At 32.4% G+C, this 23,879-nt stretch overlaps 2 protein-coding genes across 5 annotated transcripts in view; both read right to left on the bottom strand.

The window, feature by feature from the left end:
* The window catches only part of LOC126891928 (probable ATP-dependent RNA helicase DHX35), a 396,116-nt gene that overhangs the window by 280,013 nt on the left and 92,224 nt on the right, over positions 1 to 23,879 (bottom strand). The window lies entirely within an intron of this gene.
* Positions 2,147 to 23,879, bottom strand: part of LOC126891936 (ceramide phosphoethanolamine synthase) — a 30,183-nt gene continuing 8,450 nt past the window's right edge. Inside the window, exon 2 of the mRNA XM_050661284.1 lies at positions 2,147 to 12,484. Coding sequence (XP_050517241.1) covers positions 11,252 to 12,292 — 1,041 coding nt within the window. The 5' untranslated portion in view covers positions 12,293 to 12,484 and the 3' untranslated portion in view covers positions 2,147 to 11,251. The remainder of the gene's footprint in view (positions 12,485 to 23,879) is intronic.

Below are 23,879 nucleotides of genomic sequence, written 5' to 3'. Positions count from 1 at the left end.
TTGTATTTCAAACTTCTATTTCTTTATTTATTTTTCTCAGAACTTCTTTGTTTGTGACGTGTTCTGTCCATGTCCATGATATTTTCAGAATTCTTCTATACACCCATAACTCGAATGATTTGTTTTTCATTGATGCCACATTCAAGGTCCAAGCTTCCATTCCGTAAAACAAAGTCGAGAAAACGTAGCACCTAGCCAACCTTACTCTTAGCTCTAACTTCAGACTCTTGTGCAGAGTACTTTTCGCATTTTGTTAAAATTTACTGGAAGTAATCATTTGTGGAGTTGATCATTGTTCCAAGATATGCATATTGGTCCACTCGTTCGACATTGGTTCCGTTTATGAGGAGATTCTCGTTATTTCTTTGTATTTTAGATATTCTCATTCATAATAGGGTATATAGTCTAGGCGCCAAATAGAGGTCACCGTGTATTTTTCAATTCTTATGGACAAACTCAACGGTTTCTTATGGATTTTTGGCTGCTGATTACGAATTTCGAGGGTGGATTTCTATCCGAGTGGTCAAAAAATTGTTATAAACAATTTAATTGTTTATAAGACTCTGGCTCATAAACTAAAAGAGATAAAAAAATGTTTCAAATAAAATTTGTTCCTTAATAAAAAACGAAGAAAAAAACGTTTACTAAACTTAAATCCAACAGTTAGAACTCAAGATATTGTAAGATTAGTGCACAATGCTAACTGCAAATTGCAAAATAAGTATTTTTCAATGCTTTATCGATCATAACTCGGCTTCTACGCTAGCAAATGAGCTTCAAAAAGGTCTCATTTTAAAGCTTAATTAATAGGCTTCCAAACGAAGTTTGATGCATTACTTTACCTTCATTTGTTTTAAAGTTATACCCGTTTGAAGTTATAATTTTCTTAAAAAAATTATACATTAATTTTGTTCTGAAGCTATTTTCTTGTGGCATTTTTATAATCAATTACTTTTAATGGGAAATAAGCCACAATTTTACCTTATATTAATTTGTTTATAAGGGTTTCAAGAAAATTTGAGCTATAAACATTTAAAGTATAAATTGATAACAATTGAATAACAATAATGATAGAAGAACTCAAAAGGAACATTTTGAGCTTACGAAAATGTTCGTAAGTTTATTTTTGGCCAAAATATCGATATTTTGGATACGAATTTCGTCACTTACTTGACTGTGAGCCGATCTTGCGCCTCATAGCGCGCCATTACAATATCGATATCTTGGCCAAAAATAAACTTACGAACATTCTCATAAGCTCAAATTGTTCGTTTTGAGTTCTTCTCATTATTGTTAATTAAAGTATAAATGTTTATAGCTCAAATTTGCTTGAAACCCTTATAAACAAATTAATGTACAATTTTTTAAAGAAAATTATAACTTCAAACGGGTATAACTTTAAAACAAATGAAGGTAAAGTAATGTATCAAACTTTGTTTGGAAGCCTATTAATAAAACTTTAAAATGATACCTCCTAAGGCTCATTTGCATGCGAAGAAGCCAAGTTACGATAAAACTTCGAGAAATACTTATGCAATTTGCAATTAGCATAGTGCACTAATTTTACAATATCTTGAGTTCTAGTTGTTGGATTTAAGTTTAGTAAAGTTTTTTTCTTCGTTCTTTATTAAGGAACAAATTTTGTTTGAAAATTTTTTTTTATCTATTTTAGTTTATGAGCCAGAGCCTTTATAACAATTTTTTGACCACTCAGATCAAAATCCACCCTCTAAATTCGTAATCAGTAGACAAAAATCCATAAGAAACCGTTGAAGTTGTCCATCAGAATTGAAAATGACACGGTGACCCCTCTGGCGCCTAGACTAATATGAAAGAAGCTCTTTTAATAATGCTTGCTGCATTATTTAAAAATATTGATTTTGTTTATTATTAACCAGAATTGGTAAACAAAACATTTTGTAAATTCGAGGCAACGACACTTAACACAAAAATGCTCATCAGATTTCAGTTTTAACGCGGAGCTTCTATACTGGCGTTTTATTAATTTTTCTTTATAGTAAAATACCGAGGCGAGCCTGACGGAAATAGTAAAAAGCAACACGTAATAGCAGATCGTGGTTAGCAGTCACAGTAAACAGTTGGAAGAGTCCAGTTACGCGACAAGGGGAGTCCGCCATACAACATGTAGACTGTTTCAATTTTATTAAAATTTACAAAAAATCTATAAAACAAATCTATAAAATAATAAATAATTAATACAATTACTACAAAAATAGTATGAAGCTTCGCGCTGGTACCTATACAGTACCGCCTACATACTATACAGTACATAAAAGTACCACTTTTTTAAACATGGAATAAAGAGAGTACCTAAAATATTAACACAGAGTAAAAATTTAACGTTAAACAGGTCTCAAAGTGTTCGAAAGCTACCTAAGTATGCATATAGAGGAACAGTTTTGTGATTATTTGGTTTATGTTATTTGAATTAAAATTGTAATATGATCCAAAAGATTATTTTTATTAATCTCTTATATTACCTCATATTATCTTAGTACTTAGTATTTGGCAAAGATAAACACACATTTAAAAATAGTAAATATTTCATATTAAATGAGTAATCACATCTTGGAACTGTAGTAGGTATATGCGAATTTTCAAATAAACTTATCCGCAAAAGTTTTGCACCACATATGATGCTTATTTAGATAGTTGAATTTATTGTAAAAGACGTTTTGACGTTTTGTTCAAAAACGTTTATTTGACAAAACGTCTAAAATATTCCACGCAATTAACAACAAATTTTTAAACAAAAAAGAAATATCCAGAAAAACCAAAATAACTGTCTTCAACACGATATACAGACCAGTACTTACATACGGGTGCGAGTCTTGGGTATTAACAAGAAGTATGAAGAGTAAGATCCAGGCACTGGAAATGAAATACCTAAGACGAGTAAAAGGAGTATCAAAAAGAGACAGACTAAGAAATATAGATATACGAGCGGAGCTCAAAACTAAACCACTCCTAGAATACATCGAAGAAAAACAGCTGAGTTGGTGGGGTCACATGAAAAGAATGAGAAGAAACATACCAGTAAGGAAAGTATGGGAAGCAAGAATTCAGAAAAAAAGAAACAGAGGAAGACCATCAGAAAACTGGGATACAACAATTGCGAAGATTATCCAAAAGAAAGGGAAAACCGTAGCAGAAGCAAGCAGACTGGCGCAGGATAGAAAACAATGGTCAAAGTTTGTGCACACGTGAATAGACATTAGTCCCGACACTGAAAAGTAAAAGGGACTTAAAAGACTATATATATATATATATATATATATATATATATATATATATATATATATATATATATATATATATATATTTATTGTAAAAAGAATAACGGAGTCCGCTATTTTTTTTATTATTGTTTTAGATTTTCTCTTTGGCATTTACACTGTTGGACAAAGGTTTATTCAAACCTATCTTTTTGGCTAGTCCCGGGTGGAAGAAAGGAAATGTTTATGTTAAGTTTGAGACACCCTGTATGGAGGACAAGGTACAAAAGTGGAAAAACATTGAAATAATGTTGTAGTTTTATGTTTTGTGAACATTTTGTATTTTTATTTTCTCTGATTACTTTAAAAACAATGAAAATAAACAGTTTTATTCTTCAACATGTGTTTTAACTGAAAATATACTAAATTAATAGTGAAAAGTACCTACATAACAACAGTTAACAAAATTTTAAAATAGAAAGAAACGACGTACAATCCGACAAGCGAGAACTGGCGGCTGACCTTCTCCTATTGTTTATTTCTCGCTGTGTATTTTCGCGCAAGGTCACGCGCCAACTCTGGCTTGTCGGATTGTAAACTGATACCCATTTGCTTCTATAATCAGTTTGGATTGACGCTTAATAGTTATTCGTCGACCAGGTGAGCGATATGCACAGTGCAACATAATAGCGGCTTCTCACGATCGGCAATATCGCGGACGAACACGGACTAGCTCGCACCACGCACCGTGGGAAGTGTATCGTCCGTGGTAGCACAGACGCGTCTGTGCTGGTCCGTAGTAACAACGTCTTCCCAAGATCGACAATTTCGCGGACGGACACAGACCAGCTCGCACCACGCACCGTGAGAAAACTTCGTCCGTGGTAGCACAGACACGTCTGGGGAGATCCGTCGAAAATCAGTAAAGATCAAGGGTGCGTTATGGGACCGTGCGGACGCTGTCATGATATTTTAACACGTTAAACGCCAGTTGCATCATTTACATCTAGATACAAATAACTTTGATCACTTAGGCCACCTGTATCCAAACGGATACAAAGGAATACTTTCACTTTGGGCTAGCTGAGCGTTTGTATTTAATTGAATGGGAGACTTATAGCCCGGGAGGTAGTGCCACATTTGAACGGAGCATTTTAGCACGGCTGTTTTTTGTTTATTTAGTCAGGTGTTCCAAAGCTTATTAACAAATGATGTGTCAGCTGACCCAAAACCGGGGCTTTTAGGCAAAAAAAGATAAAATATGAAACTAGATGGAAAAACCCTACAACTAATATGTCAAATATTTATCTCCGTGACTTACATCCATCATGGCCTAAAATACCTAGCTCCTGGTTTTCACCAGGCGAGTCGGGTTCGATTCCCCGCGTTGGAAGTTTTCTTTTGTTTTTAAAATTGACATTTTGATTTGAAAAATAATTATTTTTATAATACCACGTTCTTATTATTTATACGACACATTTATATTTAGTTCATATGGAGAGATTAGCCTCATATCAGGGAACTGATCCACCCTGTTGGCTTCCACCAGTCCCTGATAGACCAGTTAATCGAGGCGAATAACTATAAAAGAAGGAGCAGTGTTACGACAGTTTCGTGAGATTGGTCCTACATAGAAAAAGTTTCTTGACGGGAAAGAGTAAGTTAACTTCTCGAATATTCAAGATGTCATCGAAAAATTCCGAAATGTGTACCTATTTAAGTCTGGAACAGTTGTATTTGAATTTTTGAAGTTTATAGTTGTCATTGTATTAAAAATATTGTAAACAATATGTTGTTGTAAATCGATTTTAAAGCTGTGTAACAATACCAAAGAAAAAATCTACAATAATAAAAAAATAGCGGAATCCGTTAATCGGTTCAAGAAAAATCAACTATTAAAATGAGCATAATATTTAGTGGTTCAAAACTTTTGCGGTTAATGGCCGGTTTCACCAACGACAAATAGTAGTCTATTTTATGAATAAATTAAAGTTAATCGAACTGACATTTTCAATACTGACTGACATACTGACATTTCTCAATTTTACTAACGTCAAACAAGACTTATTTTATTTATTTATTAAATAAATATTTACTCTTCGAGTAAATTGGCAAGATAATCTCGCTGTAAATAGTTATAAGAAAGTAAATTCGTCAGTTTAACTTTAAATATTATCACAATTATATTGAAACAAAATAAAAATATAAACGTCTAATAAATTTTATTCGACGAATAACTATTTATTGATTTATTTGTTGTTAATGAGACCGGACCTAAGTGTATTAATTTGATAATAGTGAGGCCGTAGCTGTTACATTATTAATAGAGATAAATACGTTATCAAAAATTTCTAGTAATAGTTTATGATTTAACTAGTAGCTTTAATAAATACATACACGTTGCAATTTCTTGAAAAAGTATTTGTCTTTCACACGAAGGAAGGTGCATGCCGTATATACAGGGTGTTTCATAAAAAGGTAACACCGTCTCTAGGATAGGTCAAAACTGAAAAATAATTGGGGTTTGCTTAGTAAAAAGTTTTTGATCAGCCATTGATGAGCCATCCGTTTTCAAGATATAGGGTGTTGAAGAACAAACATTTTTACACATCTTTTATTAACAACTATTCTAAATGGGAAATAAGCCACAATTTAAGTAAAAAAAAAGATTTTATTGACGTTTCGATGTCCAAATCGGATGTAGTTGTCAAAATACAAAATATTGATCTAATACCTTAATATTTTGTATTTTGACAACGACATCCGATTTGGACGTCGAAACGTTAATGAAATCATTTTTTTACTTAAATTGTGGCTTATTTCCAATTTAGAATAGTTGATTACAAAAATGCCACAAGGATATAGCTTCAGAACATCTTTTATGATTTTGCCGAAACTAGACAACATTGTAATGAAATGTGGCGGGTTTTAAGAAGAAGTTATTGTGCATTTTTTGACATACAAATAAGAATTTTATATGTATCATTGGCGCGCATACGGGTAACGGTCACAATTTATTTAAAGAAAAAAAATAGTACACCACTGAGATATTTCAAATTAGACATCATTTTTTAATTCCTCGTTCAATTTATGACAAAAAATGTATCTTCCCTTTTTATATGACGCGCCGTTCCAAAGTATTTTAATTAAGTTTCTATATGAATGTATATTCGTAAAATCGTAAAAAATGGGTAAATTTTTTTCTTCTTCAACGTCCTGTACTTAAAAACGGTTGGCGTTACAAAATATTTTTACTAACCAAAACCAAATTATTTTTTTATCTATTATATTATATTATCTATTTATTATTTTTTTACCTATCTTGTTACTATTTTTTTAAACACCCTGTAGAAACTCAGAATACTTTTGAATCGTTAAGATATTTTATTTTTTACATGAAAACGGCGCGTCATATGAAAAAAGGGAAGAAGGTTTTTTTGTCACAAATTGAATGAAAAATTCAAAAATGATTTTAAATTGAAAGATCTCAGTGGCGTACTATTGTTTTTAATAAATGTAACCATTACCCATACGCGCGCCAATGATGAATATAAAATTCTTATTTGTATGTCAAAAATGCACAATAACTACTTCTTGAAACCCACCAAATTACATTACAATGTTGCCAGTAGTTTCGGAAAATCATAAAAAATGTGTAAAATTTTTTGGTCGTCAACGTCCTGTATAGTAAAAACGGATGGCGTTACAAACATTTTTACTAAACAAACCCCAATTATTTTTCAACTTTTACCTACCATAGAGACGGTTTTACCTTTTTCTGAAACACCTTGTATAAGAAATATTTCTACGTAGATAAGAAAGATCACTTGTTCATTAAATAAATCCACAAAAATACGAAGCCATAATACAAAATTATAAGAGTTATAATTAGTCCAGGTAGTGAGACCACTCCCGTCTGAAAAAAATTTTGATTCGATTTCTTTGTGGATTCCTATTCAAAAATGTCCCCTTTAAACAAATCTGAAGGGTGCCGGGCGGAATTTTTGGGCAGAAATTGTTTAAACAATATTTTTAAACAAATACAAAAGATCATCTGTTTTGACCCGAAGAATATTTTTTTAGGTTTTCTGAGTCATTCTAAACAATAAAGGTATCTTGTGATTTTTCTCAGAAGTTGATAGTTTTCGAGTTATGGGCGATTTAAAATCTGAAAATGCGAAAATATGCATTTTCAAGGCTTAAAAACTCATTTAAAATTAGTATTTTTGAGGTTGCCAAGTACTTGAATTGTAGTTTAAACATTCATTTTCAAGATTCTGCAGACTGATCGGGTCTAACTTCAATTTACACCGTTGTTATTTAATTGTTAATTATGCGTGTCCATCCGATTTTTTTTGCCGGGCCCGCACTTTTTCCAAAAATCTCCGATTTTCCTCCGAAAAATATATTTTTTAGATTTTTCGGGACATTCTAAATAAAATAGGGCTCTTGTCATTTTTCTCAAAAGTTAATAGTTTTAAAGTTATAAGCCATTTAAAATCCGAAAATGCGCTTTAAATCGCTTATAACTTTAAAACTATTAACTTTTGAGAAAAATGACAAGAAACCTATTTTATTTAGAATATCCCGAAAAATATAAAAAGTATATTTTTCGGAGAAAAATAGAAAATTTTTGGGAAATAGTGCTCGCCGCACCGGAAAATCGGATGGGCACGCATAATAACAATTAAAAAACAACGGTGTAAATTGAAGTTAGACCCGATCAGTCTGCAGAATCTTGAAAATGAATGTTTAAACTACAATTCAAGTACTTGGCAACCTCAAAAATATTAATTTAAATATGAGTTTTTAAGCCTTGAAAATGCGTATTTTCGCATTTTTCAGATTTTAAATCGCCTGTAACTCGAAAACTATCAATTTTTGAGAAAAATCACAAGATACCTTTCTTGTTTAGAATGACCGAACAAATCTAAAAAATATTCTTCGAGTCAAAAAAGGTAATCTTTTGTATTTGTTTAAAAAAATTGTTTAAACAATTTCTGTCCAAAAATTCCGCCCGGCACCCTTCAGATTTGTTTCAAGGAGATATTTTTGAATAGGAATTCACAAAGAAACCGAATCAGAAATTTTTCAGACGGGAGCGGTCTCACCACATGGACTAAATATAGTCTAGGGGTGAGCTAGATTACCGTGGCTATTTTAATCTCTTTTTAGGTCTATTTCGATGTGAGTGGTCAAAAAATTGTTACAAACAATTTAATTGTCTACAAGGCTCTAGATCGTAAACTAAAAGAGATAAAAAAAATTTCAAATAAAATTTGTTCCTTAAAAAACAAACAAAATGGGGTTTATTAAACTTTAATCCAATGATTAGAACTAGAAATATTGTAACATTAATGCAAAATGGTTGCGAAATAAGTACTATTCGAAGCTTTTTCGATGGTAACACGGCTTCTATGAACTTTCGAAAGTCTCCTTTTAAAGCTTAATTCATGTACTTTCATCAAACAAAATTTGTTAAGGGAGGAAGAGCGGTTTAAAAATTTTGAATTTTTCGATTTTTTTATTATTTTACATGAAAGTACATAACTTATAAGAATACTTTCTAAAAATTTCAGATTGATCGAAACAAAACTGCCTTAAATACAGCATATTGAATATTCTCACTTTCGACTCGCTGTGCAGCAGCTTCGCGCCAGCGCGCTTGAGCGTAGTGAGAAATGTTCAACAGCTGTTCCCCTTCTCTTTTGTAAATTACTCCGCGATTCAAAAACATATTCCGGTGTGCATCACAAGCAACAAATTTTATTTGAAAAGCATAAGAATTGAAAAGGCCACAGTGACTTAGCTTGTCCCTAGACCAATTTCATAGTTGTGGATATATTTTAAAACGTTTTACGAGTTATCTATACATTTTGAAATACGCACCGTTTAATTAATAACAATTAACTATGTACAAAATATAATTAAATTAAAATAAATATAATTAAATCTCATGTCCTTCATTGAATAAATAGTCCAGGGAAATAAGGATTTTCTCAGGACACTGAATTATCCAGGTATCTGACAACTTTTTTAGTTAATGTAAACCCGGAGGAGGAAAACCTTTTTCTTTCCTGCCTCGGAGTTCGGAGCCATTTTTTAATTATTAACAATTTAGTACAAAGAACGCGATTTTTTCGATTCTTTGAAACGTTGAAAAGGCTTCAAAACACCGATTTTTGAAAGTTGAAAAGTCAATTTGTTGCTTCACAAACTGCAGAATAAGTGAAAATTGTTATTTGCTAATAACTTTCATTAAAACTAAAGTATAACTTTGCCATTCTACCCAAATTTGTGTATTGGGGCACAAACAAACCCTCAAAATTTGAGACCGATCCATTAATTAGTTTAAATGTTATTGTATTTGTTTATCCCAGAGACCTATTTTTTAGTACTAAGATAGGACAATTCTGCGGATGCCAAGTGAAAGTAGAAGACTTATACTATCAATATGTATTAAAAAAGAATAAAAAATTACTTATTATAGTCAAAAATTGTAATACCAAATTTTTAAAATTTTCTAGCTTATAAAACTTTAGAATAACTTGGAAAATATTGTCCATAAAAAATATGTTTAAATATTCGCAAATCTGGCATTTTAACACCAATTTACGAACAAAAATTTTGGCCTAGGTCAATTTGGGCCAAAGTTAGCCAGTTTTTTTTTTAATTCACAGCTATTATTAATTTTATCTCACAATAAAACACTAAAAACTTTTGTTTTCTATACTTCCACAAAATTTATTATTTACAACTATGTGACTACAGCTGTTTCGGCAGAGTGCCTTTCTCAAGTGATATAATTTACAATGTGTTTGCCTTTTTAAGTCTCTAACTGAAGAGGTTGAGGAGTGGGGAGCTGTTTGTCTCGAGTTGGTCATTCAGAATTATATCTGTATTTTTCAGTTTATTAATTTCCATAGATTCTAAAAAAGATAGCTTAAGGCCTTTATTTTGGATATGCAGAATTTGAAACTCTTCATTGAAAGAATGATTATGATCTAGAAGGTGAAGTGCGTTAGAAGTGTCTGTTTTTCTATTGTTGAAAGCCCTTTTGTGTAATGCTATCCGTTTGTCAAAAGTTCTGCCAGTTTGACCGATGTACGTTTTCGGACAGTCACCACAAGTTAGTTTGTACACACCACTCTGTAGTTGCTTTCTCTTTCGGCTTTTATTGTTCTTAATATATTTGCTTAAGTTGTTGTTAGTTCTGAAAGCTGGTATTATGCCTTTCTTTTTTATGTATCTGGCTATTTTGGTTGTTATCTTGCCAGTATATGTGAGAGAGCAGAAGGTACTCGGTTCTTTCTGTGGTGGTGAATACACTAATTTCAGAGCTTTCTTATGGAGTTTTTGATCTAAAATTTTGTTAACTGTTTGTTCGTTATAGCCGTTGTTTACTGCTATTTGTTTAATGATGTTTAGTTCTATCTCGAAGGTATTTTTTGTCATGGGAATTTCTGTCAGTCTATGTATCACGCTATGGTAGGCTGCTAATTTGTGTTGTGTAGGATGGGATGATGAATTGTGTATAGTTGTGTCAGTATGGGTAGGTTTATGATATACGGAGAACTCATGTTTGTTGTGTAGTCTGGTAATCGTTACATCTAGAAAGTTTATGGAATTATTCTGTTCTGTTTCTATTGTAAACTCAATATTACTATGAAGTGAATTAATGTATGATAGAAATTGGTCAAGTAATTGCATACGTTATGCATCCCTTACACCAACTGTCGTACATGGTGACTTAAATAAATATATTCCGGTAATTAGTGTTTCAACTTAATCAACCCCATCAACGGGGGTTGCAACCCCCGTACCACCATACCAGGCCACACTAAGAAAAGAATTTAACAATTGGCTCTAGGCACTAAACACATAGGTTTTCTTCCTATAGATTTACAATAATTAAAAAAGTTGCCAAATACCTGGATAACTCAGTGTCCCGAACATGGTCTATTTCTTGCTTATTTCCCTGGAATAAAGCTCCTATTCTAAAATACATCATAATCTCATAATGTATCAGTACCGTTCAGCTTGTGAAAAATAAAATTTTTAACATCAATAATATTGATCTCAGTCACACAGATAACAGACAATAATATACCATAACCAACGTACTGTATATTTCTTAGAAACTCCCACAACTTATCACAAAATATCGAAAGCAACAACACGTGCATCAGATTGTGGACGTTAATCACCCTCCACAACCACGCCATGAGGAAGAAGAAAGAACTCCTGAAGACTTCTTGCTGCTTGACTTTGTCATCAGGCGATGCATCCGGGTTTTCTAGCATGTCTTGGTACAACGCTATGTACCTGTTCCACGCCGTGGAACTAATGATGAGCTGCAAGGCGAAACAACAAACTTTCCTCACAACTTTCTTCGTAGTAACTTTTAAACTATGAACTATGTTGGTCTCTTTGCTGTCTACCGTGGTAGGCAACTGGATGTATCCTCTTCGAGGAGGATTGTTTTTGAGAAACACGAATATCCCGATGATTAAGGCCGTGCAACCGATGGCGTCGCAGATACCATCGATGTAGTAACCCGCCGTACCTATTTCCGAACGTTCACCTTTTATGTGTTTCCTCACTCTCGCCACGTGACCATCGAGGTCATCTAGCCACGTTCTTATTTCGAACAACACCACCCCGATTCTTCTATACGCTAAACTATTACTAGAAACGCACTTAGCACTAAGAACAGCGACGAGTATATGGAAAAAACTAATCGAGTTAGGCGTTATCCATTTGGTTTCACTTATCTTTAGTATGTCATCGACGACCTGCACCAAAGGCGCGAAGAGGTAATAATTCGTATGATCTAGTAGCACAGCTTTGACAGTAACTTCGCATAGAGGATTGATATGACAGCTTACCCATGTCACGTCTTCGTAAGTCTCCACGCTCGCATTGCTTCTATCGTTACTTAGCGGATACTTCTGTATTCTTATGTAAAGGTTGAAGTCCATATACAAATAAAAAAATATCACCAAGATCAGCAGGGTCAGTAGGAGTTTGCTGATTTGCGAAGAGGGGCCGATCATTTTAAATAATCTTAAAATTATTCGATAAAAAAATAATATTAGGCCACGTCGATTCGTGGACGGCAGTCAGTCTTAAAATTTAACGAATTTCCTAGAATATTGCATCATGTTCTCGAGGAAGTACGGATTTATGTTTCTAATACGGAAGAGCTACAGCTAACACTAGGCCGATTGCGTCCAGCGCTGATTTACCTGGAAAGAAAGAACTCATTGCAGTAAGACAATTTTTTCTTATGACACACATAGTATGGTAAAATTGGTCAAAGAAAGGCTTAACCCAGGCATTCAAAGTAAAAGCTCCACTCCAACACAAACTGTTCTATATGGTCCACATATTGTTCAGTAAGTTATACCATTTAGAGCGTTGGTTTTGGGGGGAGGGGAGGAAGGAGTCGATAAATTAGTAGTTTTTTACGTTTTTCGTCAATATTTCCAAAACTATGCCGTTTATCGTGAACAATGTTCTATACAAAAATGTTCTACATTAAATTTGAAACAAAAAAGGTCGTATGTGTAATTCTTCTAAAACAAACGATTCCAAAGTTACAGAGGGTGTACAACTGTACAATGTGTACATGTAGACAATATTGTAATTTTCAGATTTTTCAGTAAATTAAAGGTGAACACAAATAACTAATAGCCTGTATTAAACATCCATATTGTGCAATCATATTATTGTTGTCCAATACAGGATGATATACACAACACAGGGCTATCATGTTGTTTTTGATGGATACCAGCAAGGAAATACAAAAGATGAAGAACACCTACGCAGAGCACGATCTAGCATTGAAGTAAAAGTTGGAAACTCAATCCATGTAAATATAAACCAAAGTGAACTTTTAGCTAAAACTAACAACAAAATGGGTCTTATTTCACCTCTTACAGTGCACTTGCAAAGATGTGGTTGCACAGTTCATCAGGCATCGGGTAAAGCTGACGTATATTAATAAGAAGGGGAAAATATATATATATATTTTATATATATATATATATATATATATAGATTATAGTTTTGTTTTGGGGTTGCAGTCATTTATTTTTTAGGGGCAGGATAAGTAAAATTCTGTGTTATTACCAGTCAATATTATTATCAGTCAATATTACCTAATTACTTTATATATATATATATATATATATATATATGTGAAAAGAGAAAATAATTATTCTCTTGGTAGCCCGGCGAATAGCAAAATCAAGCTTTATAACAATAAAGCTATGAAAGGCGATGTAACGGAATCCTTTTTCCGACAATACATTATGCAAACACCGTTTGGGCTAACCAATTCGTCTCTTACTGGAGAATACAGTAAAATGAAAAATAGATAATTTCATTTCAGTTAGATTCGAACCCCACCGGTGCCCCGACTAGTTTCGACTCATGTCAAGTCGTCATCAGGAGACACTAGGTAGGTATTCGAAGCTAACTGATTTGCCGCTATTCCTTGGTAAATTTATAAACTAAATCCACCAGAGTATACTTAGTACGACCTCTATATGTGAAAAGAGAAAATAATTATTCTCTTGGTAGCCCGGCGAATAGCAAAATCAAGCTTTATAACAATAAAGCTATGAAAGGCGATGTAACGGAATCCTTTTTCCGACAATACATTATGCAAACACCGTTTGGGCTAACCAATTCGTCTCTTACTGGAGAATACAGTAAAATGAAAAATAGATAATTTCATTTCAGTTAGATTCGAACCCCACCGGTGCCCCGACTAGTTTCGACTCATGTCAAGTCGTCATCAGGAGACACTAGGTAGGTATTCGAAGCTAACTGATTTGCCGCTATTCCTTGGTAAATTTATAAACTAAATCCACCAGAGTATACTTAGTACGACCTCTATATGTGAAAAGAGAAAATAATTATTCTCTTGGTAGCCCGGCGAATATCAAAATCAAGCTTTATAACAATAAAGCTATGAAAGGGGATGTAACGGAATCCTTTTTCCGACAATACATTATGCAAACACCGTTTGGGCTAACCAATTCGTCTCTTACTGGAGAATACAGTAAAATGAAAAATAGATAATTTCATTTCAGTTAGATTCGAACCCCACCGGTGCCCCGACTAGTTTCGACTCATGTCAAGTCGTCATCAGGAGACACTAGGTAGGTATTCGAAGCTAACTGATTTGCCGCTATTCCTTGGTAAATTTATAAACTAAATCCACCAGAGTATACTTAGTACGACCTCTATATGTGAAAAGAGAAAATAATTATTCTCTTGGTAGCCCGGCGAATAGCAAAATCAAGCTTTATAACAATAAAGCTATGAAAGGCGATGTAACGGAATCCTTTTTCCGACAATACATTATGCAAACACCGTTTGGGCTAACCAATTCGTCTCTTACTGGAGAATACAGTAAAATGAAAAGTAGATAATTTCATTTCAGTTAGATTCGAACCCCACCGGTGCCCCGACTAGTTTCGACTCATGTCAAGTCGTCATCAGGAGACACTAGGTAGGTATTCGAAGCTAACTGATTTGCCGCTATTCCTTGGTAAATTTATAAACTAAATCCACCAGAGTATACTTAGTACGACCTCTATATGTGAAAAGAGAAAATAATTATTCTCTTGGTAGCCCGGCGAATAGCAAAATCAAGCTTTATAACAATAAAGCTATGAAAGGCGATGTAACGGAATCCTTTTTCCGACAATACATTATGCAAACACCGTTTGGGCTAACCAATTCGTCTCTTACTGGAGAATACAGTAAAATGAAAAATAGATAATTTCATTTCAGTTAGATTCGAACCCCACCGGTGCCCCGACTAGTTTCGACTCATGTCAAGTCGTCATCAGGAGACACTAGGTAGGTATTCGAAGCTAACTGATTTGCCGCTATTCCTTGGTAAATTTATAAACTAAATCCACCAGAGTATACTTAGTACGACCTCTATATGTGAAAAGAGAAAATAATTATTCTCTTGGTAGCCCGGCGAATAGCAAAATCAAGCTTTATAACAATAAAGCTATGAAAGGCGATGTAACGGAATCCTTTTTCCGACAATACATTATGCAAACACCGTTTGGGCTAACCAATTCGTCTCTTACTGGAGAATACAGTAAAATGAAAAATAGATAATTTCATTTCAGTTAGATTCGAACCCCACCGGTGCCCCGACTAGTTTCGACTCATGTCAAGTCGTCATCAGGAGACACTAGGTAGGTATTCGAAGCTAACTGATTTGCCGCTATTCCTTGGTAAATTTATAAACTAAATCCACCAGAGTATACTTAGTACGACCTCTATATGTGAAAAGAGAAAATAATTATTCTCTTGGTAGCCCGGCGAATAGCAAAATCAAGCTTTCAATCCTTTCATAGCTTTATTGTTATAAAGCTTGATTTTGCTATTCGCCGGGCTACCAAGAGAATAATTATTTTCTCTTTTCACATATAGAGGTCGTACTAAGTATACTCTGGTGGATTTAGTTTATAAATTTACCAAGGAATAGCGGCAAATCAGTTAGCTTCGAATACCTACCTAGTGTCTCCTGATGACGACTTGACATGAGTCGAAACTAGTCGGGGCACCGGTGGGGTTCGAATCTAACTGAAATGAAATTATCTATTTTTCATATATATATATATATATATATATATATATATATATATATATATATAAACGCCGCTGCTAGCAGCAGCGAGAAGCGGAACTACCTGACTTGACAATGGCAAGTGAGATCTTGCCGAAACGTCGTCAAAATAATGGTTTTTATCAAAACCAAAATTATTCAACGCGGAGTCAAACCCGGAAAACAACAGAAAGCACATATAGCTCCCGCGGAAACTTCAAGTGTAACATATATATATATATATATATATATATATATATATATATATATATATATATATATATATATATATATATATATATATATATATTTCTTTGCTCAATTTAGCTGCACTACCCCCGACTTCAGGAGCTTCCAGTCAACATTCGTTCAGAACCTACTACCAGGTACAGCAGTGGCTGAATGAGAAGAAGAATCCGCTCGAGAGGGGTTGGAAGAAGATTAACAAACACCTGACACAAATTACAACAGTTAGTCAAGTAATGAAGCTTAAAATGGGACAAAACCTCACAATTTTTACAGAAAGGATCGATTTGCTTGAAAATTTGAGAATAAGTAGTGGATAGTTCAAGGATCAAAATCTATATGATGCCGAAAGGGGCTTTTACCATGGGGGTGGTTGCCATCCCATCTCGGGGGTGAAAATTTTTTATTTTATTTTGACCACAAAAGTTGGTAAAAACATTAATTCTAAGCAAAAAACGTTTTATACATTTTTTTGATAAAATTAATAGTTTTCGTTTTATTCGCTATCGAAAGTGTCAGTTTTCTGCTAATAACTCAAAAAGTTTTCGTTTTACCTAAACAACTTTGCTTAACAAAAATGTACCTTTTGAAAAAAGAAACAAAACGGTTTTTTTTAATTTTCTTTAATACCAATAGTAATCGAGCTATACTTTATTATATGTTAGCTCTTCTTCGTCAAATGCTAAATATTGTAGTTTCAAAGTCAAAAGACGGGAAAACTATGCATTTTTCGAGGATATATTGTTCAAACTAATTTAAAGTATTTAAAAATGTCTATCTCCAGAAATAAAAAAATAGTCTCTAACTCAAAAATTAAGTGACATAAAAATAATAAAAATAATGTCAGTCCCCATTTTTTTCAGCGAAAAAGTGATCGGAAACTTCCCCCTACTTACCACCCTAATTAAAATTAGTCATTGACCTTATTTGGTCTTCTTTATTTATGTACAGTTAATAGGTTCTAGATGTTTGACCGGCTTAGAATGATGTTTAAAAAAAAATGGAGTTTAAAGCGAATAACGAATTTTTGGAGTTTGGTAAAAAATGCAATTTTCTTCAGAATAGAAAGATTAGCAACAGAGATACGAAAAAATATTTAAATATAAAATTGTAGCTTATTTAATTGCCAAGAACGTGGTTTGCAAAAAATTTTTCTACAGCTAAAATTGAGTGAGCTATTGACAATTTAAACTTGTAATAACATGCAAAAACCACCTTTACCAACCCTTTCAAAGTCACCTCTTTTTGCGACTGAGGATTTTAAAAGGATTTAATATTAATAGCCTTATAGACCTTGTAAAAGTCTAAAAACTTATTTTTACCAAACTTTCTAGGATAAAAAATAAAAAAGTTACGGTTAAAAAATCAATATATTTTTTTTTTTGAAAAAAAAAGGAGAAATCCAATTGGAAGCATACTAATGTAAGTTGGCGGTGTTTTTAGTCATTGACCTTATTCATACTTCTTTATTTATTTATTATTAATCTGATATTAATACAATAGATTCCAAAAGTTTGACTGGCTTAGAATTATTAGTTTTTAAAAAATTGGAGTTAAAAGGGAATAACAAATTTTTGTAGTTTGGTAAAAAATGCCATTTTCTTCAGAATACAAAGATTAGCATCAGAGATACGAAAAAATGTTTAAATATGAAATTGTAGGTTATTTAATTCCCAAGAACTTAATTTGAAATCATTTTTTCTACGGCAAAAATTAGTGAATCGTAAATCAGTATAATATCGAAAAACATTGATTTTTTCGATATAAAACTAACACTTTCGATAGCGAATAAATCGAAAACTATTAATTTTATCAAAAAAATAATGTATGGAACATTATTTGCTTAAAATGAATATTTTTATCAACTTTTGCGGTAAAAATATAATAAAAAATTTCCACCCCCAGATGGGGTGGCAACCACCCCAGCGCCTTTCGGCATCATATAGATTTTGATCCTTGCACTATCCACTACTTGTTCTCAAATTTGCAAGCAAATCGATCCATTCTGTAAGAATTGCGAGGTGAAAAGCTTCAGTTCCTGGACATTACTTTCCCTCATAGTGTGTACTTGCAAATACGAATGAATCCGTAGGTAACTGTTTGTGTATATAGAGTGGTCTAAACTGCTCAAGCATATGCAACAATTTCTCAGGGCTAGGAGGTGATAATAGGGACACAACCATCATACACTTGAACAAGGTCTGTTACGTCGGCAAATTGTTATTTTTGAAATAATTGAAAAACAAGAGACTAGTGTAAATAAAATGCATAAGAGATTTGTTGAAGAATTTTATTATAAAGGAGGCAAAGAAAGTATGTGTTTGGATATTAGGATTCTCGGGTTCGTTGGAAAAAAACAGAAAATAAATCGAAAACTTTTGATAGAAAAACGTGAAATAAAACGTCTACGATTACAGTATTTAAGACAGATTAAACAATTTAGAAACGAAAAGATTTATTGTGTTTACTGATGAAACGTATTTACTTTCAAGCCATAGTGGCAGTAATAGTTGAGCTGATGGAACAAACAGTGGGCTTAAAAAACCCTTATTCAAGGGCCAACGTTTAATGATTGTGGGTACAGGAAACTAAGCAGGTTTTATCAGTGGATCTTATGTGAGTTAAGTCACAAACTAAATCGGGTGATTACCATGATATTTTGTCAACTACACAAAGTGATTGGAAGAAAAATTGTTAAGTAATCTGTCTTCCAACAGTGTCATCGTAACGGACAATGTACCTTATCATAATACTTAAATGGTTTAAGCACCAACATTCTGTGCAGCACTAAAAAATTATGTTGGAATAAGAAATGAAGATGTCACTTTCAATTCTATTCAAAAATAATTGTCGGGTGTGCTCTTTGAAATATTTTTTCAAAAGAAGTCAGTCAATATTATTTGTAGGTACTATCGTCATAGGTACCGTTATGTTAGGTAAGTGGCAAGGCAACTCAGTAATGAGGGCGACAAATGAATTCTGCATTCCTTCTCCGATTTGCGCGCAGCTAAAGTCTATTCCTATACCGCTTGGAGTGTATAACCCACAGTAGTGTTCCTCTCAAAAAGAATCTCAACGTTCAAAATTTTCATGTTATAAGGAATAGTTTCTTCCATACGTTAATTTTTTTGTTATACAGTGCGTACATAAAGTAAAGCATAAATTCATTATTTCGTAAACCGGAGACTTTAAGGAAAAATCCCGAAACAGGTCGATTTTTATTTTTAATTTACGATTTTTTGGCTTATACATCATACTAGTGACGTCATCCATCTGATCTTGATGACGTAATCGACGTTTTTTTTAATGAGAATAGGGGTCATGCGACTACCAATTTGAAAGGGTATTCAAGTATCTATTCATTAATATAAATAATAACATAATTATTTATACAGTGTGTTCAAAACATTTTTTTAATTACATTAATTGAAACAAAAAGAAGAATGTATGTAATTTATTTAATTCAAAATACGTTTTACTGTTGTCAGAAAACAGGAAAACATGTTTCTTTGACAAATAAATATTGATTTTCGCTTAAATCCAATGTTGTTCTGAAGCTATTTCCTTGTGACATTTTTATAATTACGTATTTTTTATGGGAAATAAGCCACAATTTTACTAAAAAATGAATTTATTAAAATAAATTCATTTTTTAGTAAAATTGTGGCTTATTTCCCTTAAATCCAATGTTAAAGCTCCAACCCACCTGCCTCTTGGCACTTTAAACATTTCGTTTAAGCGAAAATCACTGTTTATTTGTCAAATAAACATTTTTTCTGTTTTATGACAACAGTAAAACGTATTTTGTATTAAATAAATTACATACATTCTTATTTTTTCCTCAATTAATTTAATTAAAAAACATTTTTTTGAAAACCCTGTATAAATCATTATGTTAATGTTTATATTAGTGAATAGAGAATTGAATACCCTTTCAAATGAGCTATCACATGACCCCTATTCCCATTTAAAAAAAATCATCGATTACGTTATCAAGCCCAGATGGATGACGTCACTAGTATAATTTATATGCCAAAAAGTCGTAAATTAAAAATAAAAATCGACCTGTTTCGGCATTTTTCCTTGAAGTTACCGGTTTACGAAATAATGAATTTATGCGTTACTTTATGGACGCACTGTACTGGGTAATATGTCAATATTAACCCGGAAACAGTCGCGCTCTTTTCTGTCACGTAATCGGTCGCGCATTAGATTTTGTCTAACAATACGAATTTACAGCAAATTTTTATTTTATAATATTTTTGTATACTTGTTATGTTAGAAATATTATTTCTAACAATTATTAAAGCTAATTGGTTCTCAGCAAACCATACATTCCACAAAAAGAAGATGAAGAAAAAAAATAAACCTAAGCATTACTAAATACACCCTTCCTCGAGGCACTTACGAGTGGAAGTTATGTGGCAAAATTGTTCATCAAGTTATCACGAAATAGGATAAAATGTTAGATTTTTTCTAACGGCGCGACTGCTCCCGGATTAATATAAATTTGGTTTCACTCAACAAAAAGTAAAGGGATCACGTCTAATGATGTTACAAGAATCATTTTGTCAAATGTTTCATGTCTTAATGTCAATGAAGATGAAGAGAAATGTGCGTAGTAAAGTACATCCCTCGTGCAGCTACATTGGCTAGTAGATTCGGCAACATATTTTGTAAAAAATCTAAGTACACAGCACCTGTCAAGTATGTATTTGTAGACTGATTAAACAATAGAATGTTTCATGTCTTAATGTCAATGAAAATTTATTTTGAATTTGAGTAAAAAATAGTTTACAGCTTCTCAAAGTATTTCGATTGAACAAATGAAATGTATCAGATTTTAAGTAAAACGGAAAAAGAGATATACATAGTTTCAATAATAAAATATTCTACACTTTTTTGTCGTAAATATTCTATAATAATATACCTATTATGTATCGAAAAAATCACATTTTCTAGTGTTGACGTAATACCGGAAGAAATCTTAAAGGAGAAGGTGGCATTGTTCAAGTTTTATCAATCTTATAAGAGGTACTTAACTTACGTCAAAAAATATGAATTTGGCTCAAGAGTAAAGTACTTCCATATTTCACATATCGAAAATTGTTATTATGAAAAGTTGTTTGGAATTAAAAACTATGTTTTAATAAGAAATTATTACATCCTTATAATTCAAATTACCGATACCAAATATTATTTTTATTTATTACAAATATGACAACATACATACAAATCTGAACAAAACAAAATTCATTAAAAATCTAATGAATATTGAAACAGGTCACCTCAACCTTTCAATTAGTGAAGAGGCAACATCAGCGTGCGGAAAACTCGTTCCAAGATTGCAGATTTAGTTTTGAATATTGTGTCGAAATATTTGGCACACATATTCGTAATATAGTAAAGGATAGCGATACATAGCCCAATTTGAGAAATATGTTAGTATGTGGAAATTACTCTATAATTAAATAGAATGTTAAAAAAACGAGTCTGTACCGCCATTAAGAAGAACAAAAAAAAATACACTTTCTTCAAATAAATTTTTTTATTCCATGCCTAGAGTTTGTGTCACAGTGGAATTACTAAAAATAGATTATCTTTAACAAGAAATCGAAATTGACTGACTTGGCAACATTAAGAGCCCCTATGAGTGTAATAATGATTGTAATCACAATATTGTACCTTCGTTTTTGATAGTATAGAGTATAGTGTCTCTGTCGTACTGCCGACACTCTTTTGCCGCATTGCTGAAAGTTCGCATTAGAGTTTAGAGGTGAAATAATAGCCTAATAAAATAAAAAAAGTCAAAATGTAAATTCGTACAGGTTAAAACAAATTTTATATCAAAGTTTAGGTGGGTACAAAAAAAATTTTCAAGAAAGTATCCAAATCATACAAGGGGATCATTGTTTAAATAATTAAAAAGGGGTCATTTTTGCAAAAAAAATACTTTTTTAACTGCTGAGGTAATTCACTTATCAATGAAGGTCTATGGGATTTTTTTTTACAAAGCTGAAGGGTAAATCTTTCACATAAGACTTACTAAATTAAATTTGACCCCCTGTTTATTTAAATAATTGTATATAAATCTTAAAAAAAAATTCGCAAATAATTATTTTTAGCGTTTTAAATAAGCACTATAAAATATCTTATTTTACAGACTAAGTTGCGCTATGTTACCAGTATTAAGCAAAAAAAAATTGGTCAAAAAAATATTTAATATTTTTTGAGATATTGAAGTTGTTTATTAAATGTTACTATATTTTCAATTGCAAAAACGCGGTTGTTGCCAAAGAAATATTCACCTGCTTAAGATCTCATTATTTTTATTTTTATGTATATTGTCGATAATTGTATGGATACATTCAAATTTCAATTAAACTCCCCCCTAAAATGGCATTTGAAAATTATACAAATTTGTTTATAATTTGTTTTTTTTAATAACGTCGCGGGGATTAAGTATTTTAAAATGCCGTTTCGATAACTGGGTTCCTGGGAATTTTTTACTAATTAACACAATTTTTTTGTCGTTTTTTCTTCTTCTTTTTTTCCTTGGAGTTATATTACTACGGGCCCTTTTAGGGTTAAATTTTATTAAGAATGTCGAGTCTATGAGATCTAGATTGTAGACCTAAAAATATTAAGATTTAACTAAAATCTCTTAAATAAAATGTGGCTACTTACTGAGTTACGGGGTGTTTTATTTAAAAATTTAAAAATTATTGCTACCAAGTACTTTAATAGTACATTATATACCGCGGAACTGAAGTAGTACATTTAATCCTGAAGGTAAAGTTTATGGCCCGACCGCAGGGAGGGCCATAATTTACCTGAAGGATTAAATGTACTTCAGTCGCAAGGTATATACGATACTTTTCGTACTTCCGGTATGATTTTATTAATTATTTCAATAATTTCAATCAGTTTTTTCTCTCTTTAACTCATTTAATAAACTGTCTTTAAAATAAGTTACCATAGTAACATTGCGTTGTGACAGTTATAATTTAGAAACATTGTCATTACTAGTGTCATTGTAAAGAAACATTGTTATTGATAATTATTGGTATCATGAGTGAAGAAGGTGTATCTGATATTGATAAAAGAGCAGCCGAAGTAGGTGAAGAATTGTTACCACCGAAATCTAGAAAACTATACGAGCAGCAGTACGATGCTTTTAAAAAGTGGTGCCGCTTAAAAAATGTGAGACAACCTACTGAAAATGCGCTGTTAGTCTACTTCGATGATAAATCAAAAGCGGTTTGTGCCTCAACTCTCTGGGCACATTACTCAATGCTGAAATCGGTTATTAACATTAGAGAAGATATTGATATAAGTAAATTTCCAAAATTATTAGCTTTTTTGAAGAGAAGAAATGAGGGATTTAAGCCAAAGAAGTCAAGAATTCTCACGTCTGAGCAGGTAGATCAGTTCTTACGGGAGGCTCCGGATGATAAATATTTAATGCTTAAGGTAAACTCGTCAGTTACCTGCTGCATTAACCCAGGAAAGACTGGTCAATATGACGAACTGTCACAATATTAATTTGAATATTAACGTTAATTACCATTCTAATTAATTATATTTTTCAATAAAATATCCCTTAAATTCGTTTGTTTGTGATTTAATCGTTCCGGGAGTTTCGTCAATATTTAATCCCGGAGGGATTAAATGTGACACTTTAGTACCTGTCACAAGGGAGTGAAGTTGTCACTTTAGGCCCGGAAGTACGAAATAGTACATTATATACCGCG

The sequence above is a fragment of the Diabrotica virgifera genome, chromosome 9 (assembly GCF_917563875.1).
Source record: "Diabrotica virgifera virgifera chromosome 9, PGI_DIABVI_V3a".
NCBI lineage: Eukaryota > Metazoa > Arthropoda > Insecta > Coleoptera > Chrysomelidae > Diabrotica > Diabrotica virgifera.
Note: the sequence above shows the minus strand (reverse complement) of the source record. Positions and strands in the feature narration are given on the sequence as shown.